Genomic DNA, 11,331 nt, shown 5'->3' with positions numbered 1-11,331 from the left:
GATCCGGCTGAAGGAGGCTGTGTCTGTGTGTCTGAGGGCCTCAGGGCTGCTGCCCACCTGAGCTTCCCCTGTGAGTGGCATCTGGCAAGGCTGCTTGTCTGTCCCAGCCCACAAGCAGGAAAGGTCCTGAGAAGCTCCTGTTTCCTCTCTTGCAGAGCTCTCTGAGGGCTGTGAGTGTCGTAATGGGGGCAGTTGTCTGGAGGGGAACGTCACTGTCTGCCAGTGCCTTCCTGGCTTTTTTGGTCTCCTCTGTGAATTTGGTAGGTGAAAGCTTCTTGCCTACTGTGTTCATTCCCTCTGGGGTGCTTGAGTCAGGCAGTCTGTGGGCCAGCAAGGAGACACTGCCAGTGCCTGAGGCTAGCACAATGCCAGGGGCACACACTGAATTTGAGCCTGGAAATATTGTCACCTGGCGAGATGGCAATGCTTCCATCTCCATCACTCCCCCTTTGAGCTGTGCCTATCCCAGCCTCTGCCTCAGCCCAGCTCCCATGGGTGGGGAGGGAGTAGCAGCCTTTGTGCGCTCCCTTGCTGAAGCTCACTGAGCATCCAGGCTGGGCATTGCCATTTGCACTGTCTGTGCCAGAGGGTCTGTCCTGTCTCACTGGACCCTGCAAAGTTAGGAGACTGCTGTTTCCGTGTGGGTGTCCTCCTGCCACTGGCTGAGGGACCTGGCACTGGCCCTGTGTTTGCAGAAGTCACCACGACACCGTGCAACATGAACACGCAGTGCCCGGACGGTGGGTACTGCATGGAGTATGGTGGGAGCTACCTCTGTGTCTGCCACACCAACTATGGCACCAACCACAGTAAGACTCCACGGGGATGTGGGAACAGCTCTAGGGTGGGGATGAGCAGGGGGGCACCCTCACCAGCAGGGAAGCTGCCCTTGTGCCCCTGGCCATATGTCCTCGGTGATGCCCTGTGTTTGGCTCTGCAGCGATGCCATCCCCCTGCGACTCAGAGCCCTGCTTGAATGGGGGGTCCTGCAAGGTTCATGATGACTCGTACATCTGCGAGTGTCCTCAAGACTTCCTTGGCATGCACTGCGAGAAAGGTACCTCCACAGTGCTCCCCAGCACCTGTGGCCCCAGCACCTGGCAGAGGTTGGGAGAAGGGCTTGGACCTTTTGGGGAGATGTACAGTTACTCGCAGAGCTGGAAGTTGGTGCAGGTTTTCCCATCCCATCCTACAGGGTAAAGTGAGGGATTGCATGACTCCCTTCATGACACCCACCCTGCAGCAGCAGATCCAGTTGTTTCCCGTACAACACCATCAGTGTTGGTGTTTTTTCTTTACATGCCACAGCTTCTGCCCTTGGGAGTAGCCAGCTTCCTCCCAGCATCACGCACCTGTGGGCCCCCAAGGCCCCAGCACACATCTTCAGTGTAATTTTTGTGGTGTTGCTGTGCCCAGGATGCAGTCAGCCTTCCTGCAGTGAGGGGTTTGGTGGGGTGCTGGTGGGAGGCAGCAGCTCTGGGTGACCCCGCTCTGGGCGCTCTCTCTGCAGCCAAGCCTCGGCTCTGCAGCACGGGGCCCTGCCGCAACGGGGGCACCTGCAGGGAGGCGGATGGCGAGTACCACTGCACCTGCCCCTACCGCTTCACCGGCAAGCACTGCGAGATCGGTACAGCCCCCGCCCCCACAGGGAGGACAGGTGGCAGCTGCCCCACCAGGCTCACGCCCGCCTTGTGCCCCCAGGTAAGCCGGACCCTTGTGCATCGGGGCCCTGCCAGAATGGAGGCACCTGTTTCCACTACATCGGCAAGTACAAGTGTGACTGTCCCCCAGGCTACACCGGCCGGCACTGCGAGATCGGTAGGTTTGAGGAGGGCTTACCTGGGGGATGATGGGCCTGGCTGTCAAGAGCTCGATGCTTGCTTTGAGCCCCTTTCCCTGCAACTCTTCTTGTGCCCTGCTGGAAGGGGAAAGGGGGCTGGCTCTGGTTTCATTCTTTGCTCTGCTCTTCTTCCAGTGCCCTCCCCTTGCTTTCTTAGCCCCTGCGAGAATGGGGCTACCTGCGAGGACCTCAGAGGGGGCTATGCTTGCACCTGCTCCGTGGGCTATGTGGGGAAGCATTGCCAGTTTGGTAAGGGCCTTGTGCTTCCTCTTCCAGCTGGGGACTTGGGCGCCTCTGTGGGTCCCATTCATTCCCTGTCTCTCCCCAGAGGTCGATTGTGGCATCCCCAGTGAGGTGAAGCATGCCCAGGCTTCTTTCAACTCCACCAAGGTGGGCTCACTGGCTGAATACCAGTGTGAGCTGGGCTACATCCTCAGCCAGCACAACCATCCCCGTGTCTGCCGTGTGCCAGGTGTCTGGAGCGACCCCCCCGAATGTGATGGTGAGGAGGGCTGGGGAGTGGACAAGCCCTGAGACACCATCCCGGTGGGCTGTAGTCACGAGCATGGTTTGGTGACCCCGGGATATGTACTCCAGTTGTCTGCTGCCTTCCCCCCTGGGATCCCTGTCCCGTGCTCATGTCTCTCACTTCGTCTCTCCCTTGCTCAAATGCCTTTAGAGATCGACGAGTGCCAGTCCCAGCCCTGCCTGAACGGTGGCCAGTGCAAGGATCGTGTCTCTGCGTTCCTGTGCCTGTGTGAGCCAGGTTACACTGGCTACCACTGCGAGTTGGGTAAGAGACCATGCCAGGCATGCTCCAGGACTGTCACAATCCCTTCCTCACACTCCAGCCTTTGGAAAAGCCCAGTGGGTTGTGAACTCCATGGCCAGGAGCTAGGTTACCAGGAGATGTGTGTGCTTGGATCAGCCTGAGGCAAGGGCTTCTCTTCTAGGACTCCCAGCCAGCTGTAGGATTTTCCAGCAGGGAGACACTGCTCCTGGCTGGGGACAATGGGCAGTGTGGGAGGTGGTGGGACTCTGGCAGGTGGCTCCAGTCCAGTTCCCTGGGATCTGGCAGAGGACAGTGGTAGGAGAAGGTGGGCTGTTGGAAGTTAGATGAGGGGACATGACACAGGCACCCTAAGGGATGGATCGCTTGGCACAGCCCTGCACTGCCAGTTGTCCCCAGGTGTCCCTGAAGGAATGTCCCCATGTCACGTGCTTCAGGGGCAGGCATGAGGCAGTGGGCATCCAGGAGCAGGGATGTTCCTTGCCACTGGGCTTGGGGAAGCAAGTGACATGGGAGAGGGTCCGTGCCCTGTGGGAGAAGCGCTGCCTGTCCAAGCCCCTGTCCCTAGCCACCAGCTGTCTCTGTGCTGAGCTGGCGCCTTTCTTCCCGCCGGACCCCAGATGTTGACGAGTGCCAGTCGGAGCCCTGCAAGAACAGCGGGACCTGCCAGGACCTCCCTGGGTCCTTTGCTTGCTACTGTCCCGAGGGCTTCCTGGGGACCCAGTGCGAGACAGGTAGGGGCTCTCTCTTCCTGGGTCAGTGGGAAGCTGGACTGTGGGCACCAGGACACTGCCAGGGCTGGCACCATGCCAGGTGGCTGGTCACTGTCTTGGATACCTTGACCCCAAGCCATCACCTGGCTGCTCACTGTTGCACCTCCTTGCCTGTAGTTTTGGGGGCAGAGCTGAAACTGCTCTGATGGGGAGGGAACAAGGAATGAGGTGTCCAACAGTGATGGACTCCCTTTCCAAGTTGTCCACCCCTTCGAGGGGATTTGGGCACCATGGTGCACGGTGGGGGACTCAGTGTCCAGCCCAGCTGTGCCAAACCCTGGGCTACACATCTGCCCTGCTGCCCCCTCGGGGGTCTGTCACTGTCACTCGCTCATGGGAGCTGGCTGTTGGCATGCTCACCACCGGCCTTCTCCCACCTCCAGAAGTGGATGCCTGTGAGTCAGACCCTTGCCGAAACGGAGGGGAGTGTGAGAGCTACGGGGGCTCCTACCTGTGTGTGTGTCCAGAGGGCTTCTTCGGCTACCACTGTGAGACAGGTGAGGCAGGCAGGGCAGGGCAGGGTGGCCCCGGGGTCAGCGGCACTGCTGACACTGCCAAACCTGGCACCTCTCCCACAGCCAGTGACCCGTGCTTCTCCAGCCCCTGTGGGAGCAGAGGCTGCTGCCTGCCCAGCAATGGCACCCACAGCTGCACCTGCAAAGTCAGCTACACAGGCAAGAACTGCGAAAAAGGTAAAGGCCCTCAGCAGCGGCACCAGGACATGATGTGGGGCTTGACACCTGCCTGGCAGTGCCCACCACCCACGAGGGGCTCAACACCATCCGGGACCAGCGGCACTCCTTGAGGCGGGCAGGGCTGGGGGCTCGCCTTGGGGGTGGCAGCCCATGCCCCACCAATGCCATGGGTGGGTGCTAGCATGCTGAGTCGCTGCCGCAGGTGCCGAGCTTGGCACCAGGACACGGGGGACTGATTTCCCCTGCAGCAATGGCAATCCCTCGGATGCCCTCAGGAGGGGAGGCAGAGGCGTCTGAGGGAAGCCTCTTGGCACTGGCCTCCCCAGGAGCCCTCGCCCCATCCCGCAGTGGCAAGTGCTTGGCCACCAGTGATACCAGGGAATGCTCCTGGCGCCTTGGCTCCTCCTGTGCCCACTGAGCCAGGGGTGGCTTACACCCACAGAGCCCCTGCCAGGTGTGCCAAGTGAGACAAGCGAGGACCTTGTCCTCTTATCGCCGCTGTTCTGCCGCTTGCTGACGGGGTCTGTTCTCTAAAGATTCATGGCATTACCTCTCCCCTTTGCTTTTGCACACACCCTGAAGAATTGCTGCCACCAACCTCATTAAAGGTGGAAAGGGTGGAGGACACTGGTGTGTTGATTTCTTGGCACCCACCTGAGGACGCAGCTGCCAGGCAACTCATTGACGGCTACGCCGTGACGTACGTATCCCTCGACGGCTCTTACCGCAGGACAGATTTTGTGGACCGAAGTCGTTCTGCCCACCAATTGCGGGCACTAACCTCCGGCAGAGCCTACAATATTTCTGTCTTTTCAGTCAAACGCAACGTGAACAACAAGAATGATATCAGCAGGCCCGTCATGCTCACCACGCGCACTAGTGAGTAGCGTCCCCAGGGGGATCACGGTCGTGAGCGTGCCCTGCCCCTGCAGGTGCCAGGGTTTGTGCTGCCACCTCCAGCCTGCCACCAGCTCCAGCATGGTGTCAAACCTGGCAGGTTTGCTGGTGCAGGTCCTAAAATCCAGCTGGGGGCCTCTGGAAAATGCTTGAGAATCAGAGAATCGCTGTTTTCTTTGCTGTGAGTAAAAGGCTTGACACCCTGTGGCTCACCCTGTGCAGGGGCTGTAAGGGAGATTGCAGCGGGGACTGCTCCTGAATCCTGTTCATTGGGGCCACGCTGTTCTGCTCCTTGTCACTGTGCCCAGGAGAGTATGAGGAGCCCCCATGCAAGGCAGGCAGCGGGGCTTCTGCAATCCCATGGGCCGGTCACCCTGCCATACTGCTGGGCTTGGTGTGGGAACATGCCAGCAAGGACAGAGGCTGTCAGGCACCTCTGCTCCATGGGTGGAGGAAGGGGCACAGTGATGCCTCTGGGGCGTGGACAGGCAGAGCAGCTGTGATCCCACTTTCTAGGGCAGGCAGGTGTGGAAATCAAATGCAAACAGGATGGAGGGAATTGGACATAGGAAAGAAGATGGCCTCTGAGGAGAGGAGAATGGTGGTGGTAAAGCCCATGAGCCACATCTCCCACAGTGGGCTGAGACCAAGTGAAGCCCAGGGGAGGAGATGGCAACACAGTGCTGGGCACAGCATCTCATGGCCCCTCAAGCCATGGCTGGATGCTGGGGTCAGTATGGCCACCTGAAGTGTGTCATGGACTTAGCAGTCACTAGTGGGGATCCCCAGGGCTCAGTTTGGGGCCAGTCCTGTTAAATGTATTTACTGATGGTCTGGACCCAGGGATTTTGTGTATCCTCAGTAAATTTGTAGACAATACCAAGTTGGATGGGAGTGTTGATCTGTTTGAGGGTAGAAAGGCTCTGCAGAGGGACCTTGGCACACTCAATCAAAGGGCCAAGGACAACAGCATGATGTTCAATAAGGCCAGGTGTTGGGTCCTGCATTTGGGTCACAGCAACCCCCCTGTAGCTCCAGGCTGGAGGAGGAGTGGCTTAAGAGCTCTTCAACAGAAAGAGCCTAGGGGATGCTGTTTGACAGCTGGCTGAACATGAGCCAACAGCATGCCCAAATGGCTAAGAAGGCCAATGGCATCTTGACCTGTATCAAGAGCAGTGTGGCCAGCAGGACTAGGGAAGTGATCATCCCTCTGCACTCGGCATTGTTGAGGCTGCGCTGCATTCAGTTCTGGGCTCCTCACTTTAAAAAGGACATTGAGGCGTTGGAGCATGTCCAGAGAAGGGCAACAAGGCTTGTCAAGGGTCTAGAAAACATATCTTGTGAGGAACAGCTGAGGGAGCTGGGTTTGTTTAGCCTTGAGAAGGCTCAGGGTCCTCATTGCTCTCCAAAACTCCCCAACAGGAGGTTGTAGTGTGGTGGAGGCTGGTTTCTTCTGTCATGCCTGCAGAGAGAGGACAAGAGGAAATGGCCTAAAGCCAAGACCGGGGAGATTCACATTAGATAGTAGTAAAAAATTTTTCTCTCTTCGGGTGGTCAAGCATTGGAATAGGATGTTCAGGGAGGTGGTAGAGTCACCATCCCTGGAGGTGTTCAGGAGGCATCTGGATCTGGTGCTGGGTGGTGTGGTTTAGGGGTTATAGTGACAGTGCTGGGAGGATGGTTGGACTGGATGATCTTCTAGGTCTCTTCCAACCTTGATGATTCTGTGGTTAGGGCCAGGCCTGGGCACTACAGCCCCTTTGGAGCTGTGGTGGGGGGCTGGAGCAGAGGGAACAGCCTCAGGGGTGCACAAGGCCCTGTGGGTGAGCAGATGGACGTGCCTCCTGCCTGCCTGGAGGCTGAGAGGACAGGAGAGCATGAGTTCAGTGGGAGAGGCGGCACTGAGCTGTTCCACTGGGGAAGGTGATCCAGAGATGCCTGCAGGACCCCCCTTGGGGGCACATGGGGAAGGAATGGCATGACTCACAATGACCGCAGTCCTCTCTGCTTGCTCCGGCCAGGACCGCGTCCGGTGGAAGGCTTTGAGATCACGAATGTGACTGCCAGTGCCATCACGGTGCAGTGGGCTCTCCACCGACTCCAGCATTCCAGTGTCAGTAGGGTGAGGGTCTCCATCCGCCAGATGGGGGACCTGGCAGGCCGCACCGTGGAGCTGAACAGCAGTGTGGCCAAGTACACCTTCCTGTGAGTGGGGTGGTGGTGGCTGCCAGGGCACTGGCTCCCTCAGGTTGCCCCGCTTACCCCTTCCCACCCTATCTTTTCCCTCCACAGGGACCTGCAGCCAGGAGAGAGATACATCATCCATGTCACGACACTGAGCGGCCTGGGAGTGGAAGACCACCCCTCAGAGAGCCTGGCCACAGCCCCTTTTCATGTGTGGACAAGTGAGTGAGGTTGCCTTTGCCATCCCAGCTTGGCAGGTGCAGGGGCTTGGCACAAAAGCTGTGGGGAGGGAGCGGTGTGGGAGCTGCCAGACTGTCTGGCCAGCACAGCAAGTAGGAGGTGTGCAGGCAGGCCTGGGGAGGCCAGGAAAGAGACACTGGCATGTCCTCCCCTGCCAAATGTTGTTCAGTCTCTGAGACCAGCATGAGCCCAGCCCCATGCATGGGCCCAATTCATCCCCTGCTATCTGGCCGTCAGAAGGCGAGGGCTGACCTGGGTGCCAGGGTGCAGTGAGGCTTTGTCTGTCTTGGCAAGGACCTATTACTGAGCATCCCCTCGCAGTACATCTCACGGCTGGAGCAGGCTCAGGGCTAGCCTGGGCAGGGCCAGGCAAGCTGGGGCCCTGGCCCTGGCACACTTGTAAGGTGGTGTGAGCAAGTAGGGCAGTGGCCATTCAAGGACACCGGCTCTGACCACTTTCCTCCCCATCCCCTGCCTGCCACAGGGCCTCTCCCCCCACAAAACCTCACCGCCTCCCACGTCACCGCCACCTCTGTGTCCATGGTGTGGGAGCAGCCACCCTTTGGCACCATGGACGGGTACATCATCAATGTCACCACTGCTCAGAGCATCAAGAGCCGCTACGTGCCTAACGGGAAACTCGTGTCCTACACGGTGCGGGATCTGCTGCCTGGGCAGCGGTACCACCTATCCTTGACAGCTGTGCAGAACACGGAGCAGGGCCAGGTGCACAGCGAGCCCATCCACCTCTACGTCAACACTTGTGAGTGCTCGCGGGGCTCTGCTGCATTGCTGCAGCACAAGGGAGGCAATGGGATGACAGGGAAGCGGGGCAGGGGGCGGAAATCAGTTGGCCAACAGAGTGAGGAGCCCTTGCTGCCCCAGCACTGGGTGTCTGCAGCAGGCTGTGGGGACAAGATGCAGGTCCACTGGAAGGGGAGGTGGGGTTTGTAGGGTCAGCGAAGGGCGGATGCAGAGCTCCAGCTTGGTGATGGGCACTTACATGCCCGGTGTGTGAAGAGTGTCCTCGTGTCACCTGGCAGCCTGGGGATGATGATGGGACTGGCTGGGAGGTGGGTTACTGGCTCACACTGCCTCCCACTAAGCCTCATCCTTTGGTCTGCAGTGCCAAGGGATGGGGCTCCAGACAGGCGGTGGAGCCAAGCTGGGCTCCCCCGGGTTCTGCGGAACAGGCTGCCCCCAGCTTTCCTGCCCGAGCTCCGCCTGCTAGCAGATCACGACACAGCTGAGGAGCCCTCGCCAGCCCCCAGGTAGGCACTGCTTCAGCACTCCTGGCTCTTCCACTAGCACTTGGCCCAAGCACTGGGCTGAGCCAGCCCCTTTTCCCAGTTTCCATGTCCAGGTGTGTGCAGGGTCAAGCCGTGCTCCTGCTGGGGTGCAGCCTCTTGCCCATCCACTGGGGTTCTCAGCCGGGCAGGCCCCTTACCCTGTGAGCAGGTCCCCCATGGGACTTGCACAGAGCCTGATGCCACCAGTGAATGCTTTATGCAGCTGCCATGAGCCCCAGCACACAGGGCCTGGGGAACCCGTAGTGCCCCATACTCTTATGGTTCTCCTGTCCCAGGTTCACGGAGCTGGTGGATGGCAGAGGGCGGATCAGCGCCAGGTTTGGCACTGCGCTGGGAAAAGCCATCACTGTGAAGACGCGTAAGTGCTCTTCTGCCCTTGTGTCCTGCTCCTGTCATCCAGTGCCATCTCCTGCACCTCCCTGCAAGTTGAGGTGGCAGCCCGGCAGGCTGCTGTAGGACTGGGGGAGCCACAGAGGAGGGTGGAGCCCTCTCACCTGGCCCTGGGCAGGCAAACATCTGCTCTGCTTGTTAGACCCCTGCCCGAGGAGAGGAGTGACTGGCTGGGGGAGCCCAGAGAAGGACCCTTGCTGATGGGAGGCAATGCTGACTGTGGCACTGCTGCCCTTCTTCCCTCCCAGCAGCAGCAGGAGCCTGAGCAGTGGCTCCATAACCCTCCAGTGTAGTCCCTGCCTGCCCAGCAGCCTCAGCCCCCACTGTCAAGAACAGCCTCACACCTGAGGAGGGTGCCTGGGTGAGAAACCCTTCACTAGTCCAGACCTAGCCCCCATTTTCCATCCTCAGAAGACCGGGAGTACAAGTGCCAGCCCAAGATACCCTAGACCACCTGGGAACCCCACGCCATGGGGTGGGGAAGGGACCTGGCACACCTGAGGGCAGTCCTTGGCCTCACTGCACATCCTGGTTCTGCCCCTGCCTCCCCAGGACTCTGTGTCCCAGACCCTTCCAGGAGGAGTGAGAGTGTCACCCCAATTCTAGGGATGCCAACTGGGAAGGGCTAAAGCCCTCCCTCAGGCCTGACCAGTGCCCCAAAGCCCTGGGCAGGCTGGATTCCCTTGGAGGGGCTGCCTTTGGGTCTGGCTCTGGCCTGGAAGGTGACATTTAATCCTCTCATTGTCCAGAGCCAGAGGCTCCAGTGAAGCTGGAGAACACAGAGGTGTCCAGCTGGGACAGTCTGGCACTGCAGCTGCGTGAGGCAAAGAGCAAGAGTAAGTCCCAGGGGAGACCCACAGCAGCAGGAGCCCAGCCCTGGCCCCACAGGCAACGTGCTCAGCACCAGCCTGCCCTCCTTGGAGGCATGGCAGGCACCCCTGCCCACCTGCTCTTCCTGGGAGCACCCTGGCAATGCCAGGGGCTTGGCAGGGCTGTGCTGTGGCCCCGGGCTCTGATGGTCGAGCGTGTTTTGCAGGAGAGGGGCAGAACTGCTCCAAGAATCCCTGCAGGAATGGAGGCACCTGTACCAGAGATGACGAGTCCTACCACTGTGCCTGCCGCCCAGGGTTCAAGGGCCGGGTCTGCCAGCTGGGTGAGTGCCAGGCTGTTCCAGAGGGCCAGAACTGCCTCCTGCAGTGCCAGGCTGGTGGCTGTCCCTGTCACAGGTCCCCCAGGATGTAGGTCACCCAGCACACCCTGCCAGCACCCAGGGGCTCCCACGATGCCAGGCTTTGCTAGAGATCTGTGTCACGCCGGCAGCTGAGAGAGGGGCTGGGCTCTGCTCTTAATTTGAGGAGATATGAGTGCAGGTCTGGTCCCTGCTCCTGACTGAGCTCTCTGCCTCTGCCTGGCAAGCCAGGCCCCTGCCTTACCCAGAGAGTTACATAGGCACTGTGAAGCTGGAGGCTCTGCTTCTACTGGTGGGTCAGCTTTGTTGAGGCCAGCCCTCCAGCACGGCCAAGAAGCCAGGGGGGCCTCATCAGACCCTTGCCACAAGGCACAGGCAGGCAGGGCCAGGGATGGGCTCAGTGATAGCTCCCCTCTCCTATTCCCCAAGCAGCCTGCAAGAAGGTGCCACACTCGTGCACGCGGCTGTACTCGGAAACCAGGTCATTCCCAGTGTGGGAAGGAGGCACCTGCCACTATCTGTGAGTACTGCCTGCAGGTTATGCTTCCCCCTTCCCCCTGTGCTCTGAGCCGGGGATGTCTCCCTGCAGCTCGGCTTTGGGGAAGGGAGAGCAAGCACAAGGCCGTCTCCAACCCCAGCTGGCAGTTTCCCCCTCCCCAGCGCAGGCTGAGCAGCCTGGCATGCCCCTGTGGGTACCCCCCAGCTGTGCGTCAGGGCAGGGTGTTGCTGAAGTGACAGCTCCATACTGGTGTTGCCCACCGACGTGGCAGCAAGGTTGGATTTGGTGTGTGTGAGCCCCCGACAGCAGCAGATCCCATCCAGCTCCTGGCTGCCTCTCCATCTGCGAGCAGAGGGCTGGGGGAGCCCTGGTGCAGCGCCAAGGCATGGGGCTTTCTGCTCTGCCCCCGGCCTCCCTGCGATGGAGGCACAAAGGCCTGGCTGGGATCAGTCCTCTGGCACAGCAGGCTGTGAGCCCCATTCCTGCCAAGGCTGGCTACTGCAGCCCGGGAGGGAACAGGGGGA

At 60.0% G+C, this 11,331-nt stretch overlaps 1 protein-coding gene across 1 annotated transcript in view; it reads left to right on the top strand.

The window, feature by feature from the left end:
• Positions 1-11,331, top strand: part of SNED1 (sushi, nidogen and EGF like domains 1) — a 23,645-nt gene that overhangs the window by 9,738 nt on the left and 2,576 nt on the right. Inside the window, exons 12-31 of the mRNA XM_017728723.1 lie at positions 156-260; positions 696-809; positions 941-1,057; positions 1,511-1,627; positions 1,702-1,818; positions 1,976-2,089; positions 2,169-2,342; positions 2,520-2,633; positions 3,251-3,364; positions 3,787-3,900; positions 3,982-4,095; positions 4,681-4,977; positions 7,017-7,200; positions 7,288-7,400; positions 7,904-8,182; positions 8,546-8,690; positions 9,005-9,087; positions 9,869-9,955; positions 10,156-10,272; positions 10,741-10,828. Coding sequence (XP_017584212.1) covers positions 156-260; positions 696-809; positions 941-1,057; positions 1,511-1,627; positions 1,702-1,818; positions 1,976-2,089; positions 2,169-2,342; positions 2,520-2,633; positions 3,251-3,364; positions 3,787-3,900; positions 3,982-4,095; positions 4,681-4,977; positions 7,017-7,200; positions 7,288-7,400; positions 7,904-8,182; positions 8,546-8,690; positions 9,005-9,087; positions 9,869-9,955; positions 10,156-10,272; positions 10,741-10,828 — 2,707 coding nt within the window. The remainder of the gene's footprint in view (positions 1-155; positions 261-695; positions 810-940; positions 1,058-1,510; positions 1,628-1,701; positions 1,819-1,975; positions 2,090-2,168; positions 2,343-2,519; positions 2,634-3,250; positions 3,365-3,786; positions 3,901-3,981; positions 4,096-4,680; positions 4,978-7,016; positions 7,201-7,287; positions 7,401-7,903; positions 8,183-8,545; positions 8,691-9,004; positions 9,088-9,868; positions 9,956-10,155; positions 10,273-10,740; positions 10,829-11,331) is intronic.

The sequence above is a fragment of the Corvus brachyrhynchos genome, unplaced genomic scaffold, assembly GCF_000691975.1.
Source record: "Corvus brachyrhynchos isolate BGI_N302 unplaced genomic scaffold, ASM69197v1 scaffold223, whole genome shotgun sequence".
Classification (NCBI taxonomy): domain Eukaryota; kingdom Metazoa; phylum Chordata; class Aves; order Passeriformes; family Corvidae; genus Corvus; species Corvus brachyrhynchos.
Note: the sequence above shows the minus strand (reverse complement) of the source record. Positions and strands in the feature narration are given on the sequence as shown.